Source organism: Maylandia zebra, linkage group LG13 (assembly GCF_041146795.1).
Source record: "Maylandia zebra isolate NMK-2024a linkage group LG13, Mzebra_GT3a, whole genome shotgun sequence".
In the NCBI taxonomy this organism is placed as follows: Eukaryota; Metazoa; Chordata; class Actinopteri; order Cichliformes; family Cichlidae; genus Maylandia; species Maylandia zebra.
In genome coordinates, this window is record NC_135179.1 from 14,510,368 (window position 1) to 14,524,984 (window position 14,617).

Sequence of the window (14,617 nt, forward strand, 5' to 3'; positions counted from 1 at the left end):
CAGACGACAATACTGTACCACATAAAAATCATTTACAAAAAGACTTAGGAAGAAAAAAAACATAGCATTGTGCTAAAACAAAAAAGTGAGGCTGCACTGAGGAAGATTAATACATTGTAGCGTACGGTTTGAGAAACAGTTCATCTCCTCTTACTGTCCCCTAACTGCTTACGTGGCCCTTTAATCTTGGTCCAGACCATCTGCTGTATGTAAGTGATGGGGAAACCAAACATCTGGAGAATCCTCAGTACGGCCACGGCCAGAGGAAAACATCTCCATTAATGGGGGACACATCTGGGATGAGGCATAATGGCACTGGGATGATAACCGCTTTGTGATTTGGCGCGGATATCAAGTGCTGTAAAAGGCAGAGGAGCCTAACAGGCGGCTAATTTACTACGTGTCGAAATTCAGTGCACCAGGGGTGCGACACAGTCGTAGGTAAAAATGGATTTTTGATTCAAATGCATGCTGTGCAAGAGCTGACATTCACTCACAGATAGATCAATTCATCACATAAAAATGTAAATGCGGTTCTGTTCGAAAGTCGAGGTCCTTTGATTTAATCCTGTGCCCCACCAATTCTACTAGCAACTCTTCATTGGCACCCTGTTAGCTCTGGAAATGAATTGAAAATCCTTCTCCCCATATACAAGGCCTTGAATAATCAATCAACAATCTTAAATACCTCTTAGTACCATATTACCCCAATAGAGCACCTTGCTGTCAGACTGCAGGCTTTCTCGTGGTTCCTGGAGGTTTTAAACGTAGCTATCAGGCCCCTCTCCTCTGGAAACAGCTCCCAGTTTGGATTTAGGAGACAGCATAAAGCATATAGTTAGGGCTGCTATAGACTTAGGCCTCCTATGATACACTGAGCATTGAGTTGACTCCACTTGACTCTTTTCATTCCCCAGGTGAGAATGCCATTAAGTTTTTTCTTTTCTCTCACATAGTTTGCATTTTGTCCCGTTTCTTTATGCTATCCTTTGTTTTTTCTCTATCCCATCACAAACAGTCACAGCAGATGGCTGCCCCTCGCCGAGTCTGCTTCTGATGGATGGTGTCTTCCTGTTAAAGGGGAGTTTTTCCTTCCCACCATCGCCTAATGGTTGCTTATAGCGGATCACCTGATTGTTAGTGTTTCTCTTTAACAGAATGATTCACAGCACCTTGTGGCAAATGCCGTTGTGATTTGATGCTATATAGATAGAAAGTGAACTTTCAGCCTGCACTGGACTCATTCAGGAGTGACCCCTGCTTGTCATTGCAAACAGAAGCTCCACACACATCACTGATAAACTGGAGAGTCACACTGAAAACGTCTAGTAATTACCACATAAAAGAGCAGCATCAGTTTAACCTTCCGCCCACCTTTACTCATGTTCCCTCATTGATAACTGTCCTCTCTTTCATTCCAGTAGCTGAAATGACAATTAGCCACTGGTATCACTGAATTTCTTTCCATTTGTGATCGAAACACCAGGTCACCAAAGCTTTCAGTACCTGTCCAGCTTTAGAAGAATTTTACGACGGATTGTTGTTTGATGAATGCTGACCTTGACAGAAAGCCAGTTTAACACGTGGGTCTGAAAGAGGCATATGAGTTGCAGCGCAAAAGATTGATTGCACGACTGTTAGACTTCAAATAGCAACAGTGTGCGTGCCTGCAGAGCAATCCTTCTAAGAGTACACATTTTACATATTGTTATGTGCAAGCTGATGTTTGTGGTAATGTTAATGTAAGGGAGGGCCAACACAAATGTCATCATGTTTTAAAGCGAGACTTCCTGGCAGGCTTGTCTGCAAGTGCCCTTCCAGCAAACAATGAACACCTTTTCTGTGTAAATCGGGGCTGGATTGTGTTAGCCTAGTGAATCTGAACAATGTCAACACTGATACAATCAGGCTACGCAGAGGAAAGGGAGGGTGGAGGCATGCTGGGAGTAGTAGGAAGATTTTACACTCACCATGACAATACCTCCAGACTGCTCAGCAGTGCACATACTCATAATGGGTGCCATGCCAATGGTGGTGCCCTGGAAGTAAACCCCACTGCCAAGGAGAGAAGTAGGAGACGGAACTTTTAGAGGAGAAAACTGCTGTTACATGTTTATAGTAATGGTATAAGTGAAAAACTTCAATTTTACCAATTAGTTTTCCAAATATCAGGCCAGATATGATTGTTTAATCATATCACACCTGTCAGGAGAATATGTCATTGTTTCAGTCTGTCTTTTTGTTAGCAGCACTGTTAAATTCTACTAACAAATTCAATGCATTACATTTTCAATCCAGGAATTTATGCCCTAACATAACCAGGTAGGCTATCATATCTTCTTAACCACCAAATGGAAATAGTAAAAACAGGGAAATATAAGCTTGATGTGAAAATGAAAGGATTCAGATGAAAATCTCAATCCTGATTTCTGTTTGGGTCCATTCCCTGGTGGATGTATGTGGTCTCACCCCTACATCATGCAGTCTAGGTGCAAATATTGGACTGATTACATTTAATAATTTAGATGTCCACCTTATAAGTTGAGCATTGTCGTGAGGTTTCTGGGGAAGCAGTTTGACTTTCCTCCAGTCTAAGAACTCGTGCAGGGTGGTGAAGGGATCTTGGGTGATGGGACATTTATCAGAGTCGCTCCACACCTCCAGACCCACAAGGGCCACCCGGATGTTCAGGGCCCTGTAGAACTGCACAGAAGATTTTAATAAGAATGGAAAAGCATGGAGAAAACACAAATGCCCATAAGACTGTTACATAAGTGAGACTGTTTACTGGGGTTTTACCTTTGTTCACTCAATTAATTGATGTATGATTCTTTTCATCCTAGCAAGCCTAATCAATCACACGTTGCCTTATTTTTCTGACAGTATAAGATCATGTCTTTGCCATTTCCTTAAAGTAAATCTATCTGCCTACGCAGCATGTAAGCTATAGAGACACAGCTCAGGCAGTGGTGTTAGGCAGACTAAAGTCAGCTGCTTTAGTAGGAAATTAATATATCACGCAGACGTGCCATTAATCTCTGCTGCCAAAAATATTTCTATTTTAAAAAGGCGATTTATCCCTCCTGTGCAAAGGGGTGGAGGATGTTTTACCTTGTCCACATAATTGGCTATCTCTACCAGTCTCTGCTTCACCTTCTCCAAGTCCTTTCCTTGTTTCTGAAACTGAAAACAAAAATGCATGTAATCAGTGGAAGAAATTACACTCGCAAATTGTGAGTGTTTCATGAGGACATAAGAGACCGTCATTTCCAGAACATAGAAAAAAATCCTCAAACCACAACAAAGGACACAGAAAAGCAGTGATTTGTATGAATGAGTTGAAATATTCACTGGCACTACATTTTTCTGCGTGTTGGGCAGGTTGTCAAGCTGTGACCATCTGGATCTAGAAAAATCTCCTAGTGTTAGAGAGGCGAATGGCATGGCCACAGGGAGCAGGTATGCTGGCAGATACGACAGCTTGCAAAGCTTTGGATCCAAATTGCAGCTCAAGTCAGACCTTCCAGTTTTACCCTTCTGTGCATCCAACTGCACCGATGCTGGACTGTATATCTAAGCCTAACAACATACTTGATCCCTTATCCTTCCTTTCATTTCCTTTCCTCCCATTCAGGTCAGTGGCATTAGCAGAGGGCTGTCAAGAGGAAGCCCCACAAATAGCTCTTCAGTGCTTATGGGAGACTATTCACTATCCGCATGGTTTTTCCCCGTTTCCTGTCTGCTCTGCTGGGAAATTGAAAAAAGAACTTCCTGTCAGAAAAGAGACCACACTGCTTGTTGCACACTCATCCCTCTCTGCAGCTCCAGTGGGATCTATTCCATAGTTACTACAGCTCATGCTTATACCACAAAAGGATTGTGGGCTTTCAGTGTGTCGTCTCTGCTGGTCAAAAACTGCATTTGCGAAGAGAGGCAAGTAGGTGCATTACCTCTCTGTTGTCTGCAACAATGATCAGCTCGACATATTTGGTTGTCTTCTGAGCATGCCTTTTATGCTGTGATAAAAACAAAGATGGGAAAAGTTCGACAGTTATTAGGAAATGCGTAGAAGATCAAGACACCATTTCTGTCATTTCTTACCGCTTCTACTTAAAAGACTTAAGATGAACCTTTAAAAACTGCAACAGCTAAAAAAAGGTATTTTATTTACATTCTTGCCAAGAGATAGATGAGAAGATAACACTTAAACGTCTGTTCACTAAATATAAAGATATAACCTGGTATCTATTCTGGTATCTGGTTTTAGCCTGCAGGCTAAAACACTGCAAATCAGGCTTTGTCCCAGCTGATATTCAGAAATATTTCCTTTAAAAAAAACAAACAAAGATGAGATAATCTATCTAATTAAGTACTGTATATAGGCAAGTTTCACTCCCTAAGTCAGACAGAGTTCTTAATGCTTGGAAATAGGGGCAGATGGATGCTGCACCTGCTCAATGCAAAGCACTGGCCAAACCTTCTGCATGAGCCCTTGACTCTGTGCTCCCAACGCTGATAAAATGAGTGTCAAACCCAAGGCAACACCCTGAGGGAACTCATCCAGACAAGAATGCTTGCCAATATACTCATCTTGGTCAAACGCCCATTTATCTTTGATCAGTTCAATGATAGGCCTAACCTTCAGACTCGCTTAATGGTGAAAAACTGCAAACCAATAATGTAGCTTAGTCGCTTTATCCAGTGACACTGTGATAAAAAAGAAAAACCCAGTAATAATCTCACCCTTGTGTGGAAGGACTTGAAGGGGCTTTCAATGTGGTTTTCAACTGAGGACGTGTTGAAGCTGTGGCCGCATGTTCCGGGGGTCAGTCTGAGCTCTTCCACTCGGTAAATGAAGTGAACTCCGGTGTCATCGCCAGACACAGGCTCGATGATAAATGTCTTGTTTTCAAGTGCGATGAAGCCTCTGCGGAGACAACAGGATGAGTCGGAAAACAAAACCTCAAAGCATGACCAGTCTCTCAAATGCAGAGTTTGATTAAATGGGCTCTCTCTAATGGAATACATAACTGGGGCGGCTCTTTTCCTGCAATCCCACTTTTACTAAAACCAGATGTTGTTTTGTTTGAGAAAAAGACATTTTTTTTAAAGACTCACATCTTTTAATGTCAGATCAGAAATATATACCACACATTAATAACCAAACAAATCTAAGTGGTCCTTATGGGGAAACTTAACATTTTCTGTTCCCAAAATGCTTCCTTGCTGTTGGATTAAGCAGAACAGATGAAAATGTGCATGCCTAATACTTCAGTTTAAATACAACTTTGGATTGTGGTTCATTTTGTAGCAACAGCAAGATTATAATTACTGCCCAAATGAGTCCAGACATTTACTGGATCCCACCGTGAGTAAAGACAATGAGGTGTGATATTTCACCAATTCCTACGAGTCACACCAACTCACTGACAGCACGCTTAAGGGCTTAAGAGAGATGGGCTGCTGTGCTGAGCGACTTAAATAAATATAAACATTGGAGTGGCAAATAGCACTTAAAGGGCAGTGTAGTGATGCTGCTTGAATGCAAAATGATGCCTGAGATTCTTACCGAAGGCCTGAGCAGGCACTGAGGGTAACGTCAGAGCTGGGATGCGCCTGCACTTCCCCGTGGTAGTAGCAGTGATTCTAAAAGAGAGTTTTTTTTGTTACATGTTGGAAATAAGAAACACTTTTAAAGAAACAAAGTGTGATATAAAATGTGTCATGCTAAAAAAAGCAGAAGAAGAAAGCAGCTTGTCACATTCCTCTCGCTGTACTGACGCTCTTACCTGACTTCAAAAGAGCAATACAGTACAAAAGACACTGGGACTATGCTGATGCTGTCCCAACTCGTGTTCATTTAAATTAGCATGCTCTGAAGAAATCTGTCTACACTCCCTCTCTATAAAAACAGGCCATTTAAAATTAATGCAACTTATAAAGTTGAAGAGAAAGCAGAAAAAATTGGCACGCATGGGAGGTGACAGTAACATGGTAATTGTTCGCCTTTCGTTAATCCATCAGACTGCTCTAGTGGAAGGAAATGGGGACATTTAAGGCTCCTCAGAAACAGTGAAAACGCTGTTGTCTGACCACAAGGAGAACAGAGGAAATGACTCTCATTAAGAGGGAATACAGACCTCCATTTACTGTCTAGTAGCACTCAAGCCCTTTTAAATCAACTGTCATTCCCCACTACACTGACCATTTCTCATTCCCTGTACTGAACTCCAGTAAGAAGAAATCTGGGGTGGGATTTTTACAAAAAGATGAAGTGAAGAAACTCCCATTTAACAAGTTCACTACAAGGTAATGAACTGGTAATGGATTTGAGAATCATTAGATTAAGGATAAAAATAGAACAGCTATAAAGGCTCTGTGCTCAGGCTGCGTTTGACCTAGCAAGGTTCACCTTTTACAAAGGATAACATCAGGTACAGTTAGTGACTGTCTCTGTGTCTCTGACGTTTTTACAGCAGCTAAATGTTGAGTGACTAAATACTCAAATGAAAATACAGAACAGATAATACGGTCATATGAAAAACAAAGTTTTCACCTTAAGCTTTAATTTGTATCATATTTCATATATCCAGGATTTTTTTGGCAACTTATTCCTTAAAACCGTATTATGTCATTTATTTAAGTTTTTGGGGAAAACAATGACACTGATGATGCAGATATCTAAAAACTGATGCATTAAATATAATACACTGGGCATTTAGAGGTTAAAAACATGGAATAACATCCTTTGGACACCTGAAACCAAAGTGGAGATGTTTTCTTACGGTGTTTGGTGAAAACCAAACACGGCGTATCAACACAAACACCCCATAGCAGCTGGCAAACAATGGTGGATGGGTGATGATTTGAGCGTTTTCTTTCCAGCCACATGACCTGTGCGCTTTGCAGTCGCTGAGTTTAGCATGAATTCCTCTGTATACCAAAGTGTTCTAGAGTTAAACGTGAGGCCATTTGTCTGACAGCTAAAGCTTTGAAAGTGGGTCATGCAACAGGGCAGTGATCCCAAGCAGTGCAGCAAAGCTACAACAGAATGTCTGAAAAAGAAAAGAATCAATGCGTTGCAATGGTCAATGTGCAGACCTCAACCGGACCTGAAATGCTGGGGCAGGACCTTAAGTGTGCTGTGCATAAACCAATACCCACGAACCTCAATGAACTGAAGCAAGACTGTAAAGAAGAGTTATTGCTGGTTCTACAAGCCTTTGAATCATTGGTGTACTTATTTATTCACAGTGCTACATAAATCCCTGTGAAAACTTTCTTTTTCACATGACTGTAAATCACAGTCAACCTCTTGGTATCTAAGTTATTCATTTCCTTAAAGTTGTTAGCTGACATGCACTGCATTGTTCCAAATTGAGTTAGGTATTCTAACCAAAGACAGACAAGAACTGAATAATGTTTTGTTAAGCAGCATGAAATAATGACCCACTGCTAAGCTGCTTAAGGAGTCAATTTACATCCTAAATTAGAGGTCAGGTCAGGTTTAGGTGTGGGCTTGCATGCTAGAAGAGTAGCAAATGTTTTTAAATCATTTGCATATGAAAAATATATAGAAATGCAGGTTCAGTACAGCACATTCATTGCCACTGAATCGGGTAACACTTGTTCAGCAGGTACTGAAGGTCTCCAGTCTGTTAGAATTCTTCTTACATCCACCAATGAAGGATTAAATGATAAAAATTTAAACTGTGGGGAAACTGGCTAAAAAGTGTCCCCAGTGTCCACGATCCAACTAGGCAGCAAAAAGGGCAAGAGGCTGTGAACTATGTTAAAAACAAAATAAAACAGCTTTTTTATAAAGGATCAGTTGTGCTATTTTTTTCCTGAGCCACATAAACTGATTTCAACCATCCATGTGTCACACTAAAAAGCCTTGAGAAGTACTTTCTCTGTTTCCAAAGACTAGCGAGCACTTCGCCTCGCACAGCTAGCATGAACACAGCATAAAACAAGCAGTCAAGAATAAACCATCTGCTAAAAGGAGATTCCATAATAAAATCCTGATGGCAATGTTGGCTGAAAAACTACCAGCATGAAACACAGCTTATCATCAAGTAGGCCACGGGATAGAGTGTGTTCACCAACAGTGGGAGGCTTTCAAATACAAACTCGACCACATGGAAGCAATTAAAAAAAAAAAAAAAAAAAAAACGACAACAAAACTCATTTCTGTCCTAGATTTGATTTTAAATGAGTAAAGCTGATTCTCTGGAAAAAGAAAAAACTCGTCTGTCTTTGTGAGTTTTTAAAGGGTCACTTTTTACAACGTGACTGTGCAGCATCGCTGAACATCAACTTGACCATAAATGTCAAAAGCACTCCAACGCTGCCCTACCGTGAAGTTGTGAGCACCGGTGACTGCACTTCCATCCTCCCGGTAATGTGTCTCGGTGTAATGGCTGGCAAAAAGACCCCTAAGAAGAGAACATGACAAGAGCATAAAAAACCCATTTATTTACTCATCGATTAGAAAAAAGAAGACTTTGTTTTCAGACTACCGAGAGGATTTGACCCTCAGTTGACTTTATATGTAGATTGCTTGTAAGGATTTGGGGGATGATGTGGATGAAACACTTAGCAGTCCGAGGCGGGGAGAGACTTGATTTTCTGTAAATTTATTATGTGATTCATAAGTGTCCTTGAATCCCCTGGCATTCAGCATGAACAAGTTGAACCAAATGCTGATGTCATTTCTCAGCATGCGTGAGTGTGTATCTGTGCATATCTTTTCAACTGTGTGTCACTTGTGTGTGTGTGTGTGTGTGTGTGTGTGTGTGTGTGTGTGTGTGTGTGTGTGTGTGTGTGTGTGTGTGTGTGAGAGAGAGAGAGAGAGAGAGAGAGAGAGAGAGAGAGAGAGAGTGGGTGTGCTTTCCTCTACAGGCCATGAACAGATGGACATGGAGAGACCCACCCTGAGCATTGGCAAAGGAGCAGCAGGAACACCCATTTTTTGCAGCTGTATACTCAGATTGACATCAGGCAGGATGATCTCAGGATGTGTGTGTGTTAGAGTGCATTAGAAGAAGAGAGGGAGGTGGAAATACCCAGAAAACAAACAATACGTTTTGCAAGTCTGACGTGTATTATCCTAAAGGTGATTATATGGCAAAAAAGTAACAGAGGAGACTTAAAAACTAGATCACACACATACCCCACAGTGCTGTGCCAGCTCACGCAAATCGCATGTACCACAAACCAGAATTAGATGAGACGAGTGGCAACGGTGAGGCATTAAGCCAATAGTGGGTTTTTTTCTTCCGTTCTTCAGGTCCATTTAATGTCTTATCTGGATATTTACAGTTAATTATTTTATCACCCGTTTATAGGAAGATCAATCCTCTGTGCCCCGAGCCTGACCACATTTAAACTTCATTAAATACTTATTATCGCTTTAATGTGCCTTATCACGCCATTAGCAAGCTCTAAACCAAATCTGATAAGCCGAGCGGCCAGTAATCACTTTGAAGAGCCCGGTACGTCTCATAAAAATTTGATGACACATCAGAGGATGCTGCATGCTTCTCGGAAAAGCCCAAAATATGTATTTTAATAGTGAACGTTTAACAGTGGCGCTCGGAAACAGCCACAGCACAATTATAGGAAACGAAACGGCTCAGTTTGCCGTAAAGATGGGATTTGTGTCACGTGAGCGGTAATTCCAAGCAAATGCTCTCGTGCTGTATTTTTTTGGGACATGTTGGGAAAGCCAGCTTAGGGGCAGTGTGGCCGCCGGGACTGAGACACACGCTGCGGAAAAGCTGCAGGATTTACATGATGGAATCTCCCTGTAATCAACTTGTTGGCAAGAGTACACAGAGTTTATGAGGCCATGAATGTTTACTGTGCGTTTGCAGAGAATTTCCTCACTGGTTATCTTGCAGCTCAGTTGGTGCGTATCTGTGTATCTTACACTGCTGAAGACCGTTTCATGCTTCTGATTCTCACTGTCGCAGCGCTCTAATGTTGTGTCGTGTATCTGACCCAGTACGCAGAATACTCATGTTTGTAACTAAAACACAGCTACCTAAGGAAGAAAGTGTACACTTCCATATAATTAAGCAATTTTTACTGGCGCCAACAGCCCACCTCTGTCGTCAACCATGATTATGCTGCAAAAGACAAAGTGTTGACATTTTTGAATCATGTGGAAAATAAATCCATCTTTTACTTGTCCTTATTCCACATGAGAAAAATGACGGCATACTGTGAGGATTGATAATTTATTCCGTAGCTGTTACTGATGAATAAGTTGCAGGATGTTTTATGCTCTGCGGGATGACTCTGTGTCTACACCACTATATTACACCTCCACAAAGAAAAACACATTTTCTTTTTCATTTTCATTCCTGTAATTGTTTAAGTCAATAACCACAGATTCTGTGGTCCTAACTGTGTGTTGCGATTCATTAGACACAGTGTAGTATCTAATTAACAGCCCACTAATGGCCGCCCAGGTTAATTGTGATAAATGACGGGCTGTTTAACAGCACCCCTGGGAGGCAGAAAATAATATTTGTCTTAAAGAATAATCTCCCATCTTACATGCGCCTCCTTAGATTTAATTTAACTTTTCTGAAATAACTGCATGAATTATTGATTGTCTCTAAAAAGCCAGATGAATAGCTTTCCACAGCTGCCTTTTGAGGCTAGAGTGCTGCTCATGCGTGTGATGTTTAAATATAATTAGGAGCATGATTCACTATTTGGAAAGGACCTTCCAGTAAATCTAAATCAAGACTCCCACATATGTTTGCAAGAACGCTCATTGTGTTGCTGAAATAGCCGATCTGGCCTTCGAAATCTGACGTCCCACGACGTCTCTGATGAACATACAGCACTTTTGTGTTTCCATTCCATCTGCTGGCATAAGTGGAACGCTACACTATATCTTACACAACAACTGAGGCTGGCAGAGATAGGACTAGCACAATGCAGGGACAATACAGACAAGGACAGCATAAAAACTCATTACGGCAGACCACAGAGGACCCTTCTTCATTTTAGAGGCATAAAACAAACTGGCAGATGTTATTTTCTGCCATATCTGAAATTACAGGAGATAGAACTATTGTTGTCTCTGAATTGAGCAAGTATTTTGATGAGTTTTATTTAAAAAGAACAAATCAAATCAAACAGACAAAGAGTCGCTACAACGGTGTGATCGATGAACCGGAAACTAAATGCATCACTCGCTGTTTACACAGATCGATGTTTATAATAACATCTTTCTCTCTTGATCCAGCCAGTACGACGTTCTGTGCAAGTGCAGAAACTCATTTACGTACATGTGACTGTGTCTCATGTAATAATTCACCATTACACAAATCCCCTTGAGCATGGAACCATTTGAGAGCAATGTGGCTCTTCTTGCAGCCTCTCTACTTCCTTTGAAGAGTGCTAACTTCAGTGATTTCTTTTAATCCCCTCTCCCCCACAAGCCTAACCCCTAAGCCTTCCTATAGCTGCTACTTATGGTAGCATATGCTAAACTCCAAAAAGAGCAGACTACTACAGAAGCAGAGGCAGATGAAGACGAGAGAGGAACTAAAGAGGTGCGGCTGACAAGTCTAATTCTATTTCCACATACGGCTGCGTTCCAAATTGATTTACATACAGCTCAGTGTGCCTTCAGCTAAGGCTTGGCCGTGGCTGTGGCTGTGAGTGCACCGGAGTGTACAAGCCAGCAAAACCAGAGAAAACTAGGGAGAAACAGTGGTGAGGGTGGGAGGAGTGAGGGAAGCAAACAAACAAAAAAATTCCCTGAACTACATAATTAAAGAAAAGCCTTCCTTTAATCTTCTTTACTGGCTTCATAAAAGAGTCATCGTGTCCATTTCTGCATTACTTTCATCTTTGTTGTCTCACTGAAATTTAAGGTGTCGGGTCAAAATGTGGGTGAGGATATCATTAACGTTGGGGGGTACGGAGAAATTTAAAATGACATCTGATGATAGCATCTGATGATTCGGAAAAATGCCAAACTTATTACATATTCAACTTTGGGGAAGAGGACTGTCTGTTCAGAAATTGATGCGAGCCATGTAATAGCTGTTGAGACATTTCGCACTGAAATAAAAATGACCTAAGATAATGTGTGGGCAACATTTGTGCAGCATTTTAGAGCTGTATAATAATCTTAGTTTGTGTGTTTCCAGTGTTATTGTGATAATGTTTGCTAACTTTACAGGTGCTGCTACTGTAGGTCAAATATTTTCTTCTTTAATTGCAGATCACAATGGAAGCTAATCTAATGAACTGGTACTTATATAGTGTATTTCTAGCACTTTCTTACTTCATGCCTCATTCATCCATTCACACACACATTCATAAAAGTGCTTTTTCCTAACCTAACATTCACACACTCACACCCTGATGGGGTTCAGCATCTTGTCCTTTCCTTGGAGGAGCCAGGGATTGAAGCACCAACCTTCCGATTAGCAGATGACTAAATCAAACAGACAAAGACTCTAAATCCTGAGTCCGAGTCACCCCAATCTAATCTAATTTATAAGGATTCATCACCAGGGAAAAATAAATATCCGTGCCAAACTTTGTGCCAATTCAACAAGCAGCTGTTAGGATATTTTGATGCCAAGAGGTCATTTATATGGATCAATATCCATACAGACTTTCATGACAAACTACCTTATATTTCTTAAAGTTATTAAACTAAAAAGATCCAACCAGCATACGTTGAGACTCTTACCAGCCGGGCAAAGGATTGGGTCTCATAGTAACACTTACAGTACCACCATAAGCGAAACTAAAGAGTCACATTCATGGATGAGCAGACTAAGATTTTCCATTATATATGCTCCAGCAGGCACTGGATGAATATCAAACATGCTGGCTGATGGGGCAGGCCTATTTAAATATTGACTGACCAAAGCAAAGATAGCTCCTTAATGAGTCAAGATCTCTCTTTGCTTAGGAAGAAGTCACAGAGGGAGCAGCTGCTTGACTATTAAAAAAATCCTGCAGCGAGTCCTCAGAGGTCCGCATGATGACACTTTTTCCTAAAGTGCCCCTGCACATACAAATGATTAAATCTCCGAGTGGCCGTGTCCACAACTTACAAGCAAAGTTGATTTTTCATATCTGAATACTCTTTCATCCTTCTCCGTTGCCAAGATGGTTCAGACAGCCCTGCCTGTCTGTCTGTGTCCCTCACCTCAGGCTTCATGGCATTGTGTGCTCAAAGTGGCGCCTAAGGCAACTGAAGTCATCACATCAGTAAAGTAAACCGCAGAGGGAAAAACATTATTCCCTGTGCTTGAAAGCAGAGGAGGGTGATGAATCATGGCAGGGGCACAGTTAGTAAAGGTTGCCACTCTTGCTCTCACACGCTCTAAAAATAACAGAAATCACAGGTAAAAAAACAGAAATATCTCATAATAAACTCTAAGAAACTTTTTCCTGAACATGACACTTCAATTGCCATACAGTTTCTTTCCCGACTGTTTGAGTTGTTACCCGAGAAAACGAGGCTGCATAAATGAGGAATATCAGACACGAATAAGAGGAAATAATGGTAAAGCTCTCTTATCTGTTTCCTTGGGGAATAAGAGAAGTCTGGGGGGTTGGTGACTGATGGGAAATGGAGAGGCTCTTTAAAAAAAAATGATGTCTCTGATCACACAAATTCATGCAGATATCCATACTGGATTAACCCCCTCTCCTGATCACTTTAAAGCATGAGTGAAAGGTGATCGTATTACTGTGCAGCAGGTGAGGTTTTTAAGCACTCAGTGATAATGGAGTCACTTTCTTCATTCTGAATAAGCTTCTCCCTCTGAAACCCAGCATGTCATTTTCAACTCTAAAGGGTTTTATTTTCTTTTATAGCCTGATGAAGGGTAACCTTATCTTTCATGCTTCCGGATATTTCTTCTTTTTAACCACCCATTGCTTTTTTCTTCCTTTTTCCTTGGCATTGCATTTTTTTACTGCTACGGAGTCTTATGAAATGATAACAGAATTTGGATAAAAATGAAAGGCTGCAGGTGCAAAACAAGGATTAAAACGGCTACGGTGTCAAACCCCAAACCTTTTGATATTTCTAATGAAAGCACACTTCAGTTTGGGTGGGAAACATTGCAATTTCTGCTGAAGCGATATCACTGTTATTATTTTTCCTCGCTTGTGAACATAACGCCAAGCACCAGAGCTAACAGGCACAGCAGGGCTGTTAAAGAATGAACTGTTTCACTGCTGCTGGCCCACACGTTCAGAATTTTTAATACCAAAAAATAATTCCCACACTAAACATATTTTTCCTCATAACTGTACAAAGAACATGATGTCATACTCTCCCTGCTCCCATTAAAGGGGGAATACATTTTCAAATCAGTGTGAGGGGAAAAGTGCTCATCTACAGCACAGCAAGAGTGAGCCCTGTGCACAATTTCAGGGCAGTCCTCTAACTTCTCTCTGGCTATGGTTTGCTGCTAAAGTGCAGGCCCGACCTGTCCATCTTATGCAATATTAGCCTCTGGTGTTTGCATCTTCTCTACATATCGCGCCACTGAGGCTGTTTGTTGTAATTAATGCACCGAGTTCACGCAGCTAAACATTAGACTGCTTGTGAAATGTG

General features: G+C 41.1%; 1 protein-coding gene across 2 annotated transcripts in view; it reads right to left on the bottom strand.

Moving 5' to 3' along the window:
- The window catches only part of adam12b (ADAM metallopeptidase domain 12b), an 87,892-nt gene that overhangs the window by 41,367 nt on the left and 31,908 nt on the right, over positions 1–14,617 (bottom strand). For both annotated transcript variants that reach the window (XM_012919195.3, XM_012919194.3), the window contains exons 4-10: positions 8,360–8,438; positions 5,570–5,646; positions 4,744–4,927; positions 3,951–4,016; positions 3,112–3,183; positions 2,534–2,703; positions 1,971–2,055 (exon numbers count right to left, since the gene is read on the bottom strand). In XM_012919195.3, coding sequence (XP_012774649.2) covers positions 1,971–2,055; positions 2,534–2,703; positions 3,112–3,183; positions 3,951–4,016; positions 4,744–4,927; positions 5,570–5,646; positions 8,360–8,438 — 733 coding nt within the window. The remainder of the gene's footprint in view (positions 1–1,970; positions 2,056–2,533; positions 2,704–3,111; positions 3,184–3,950; positions 4,017–4,743; positions 4,928–5,569; positions 5,647–8,359; positions 8,439–14,617) is intronic.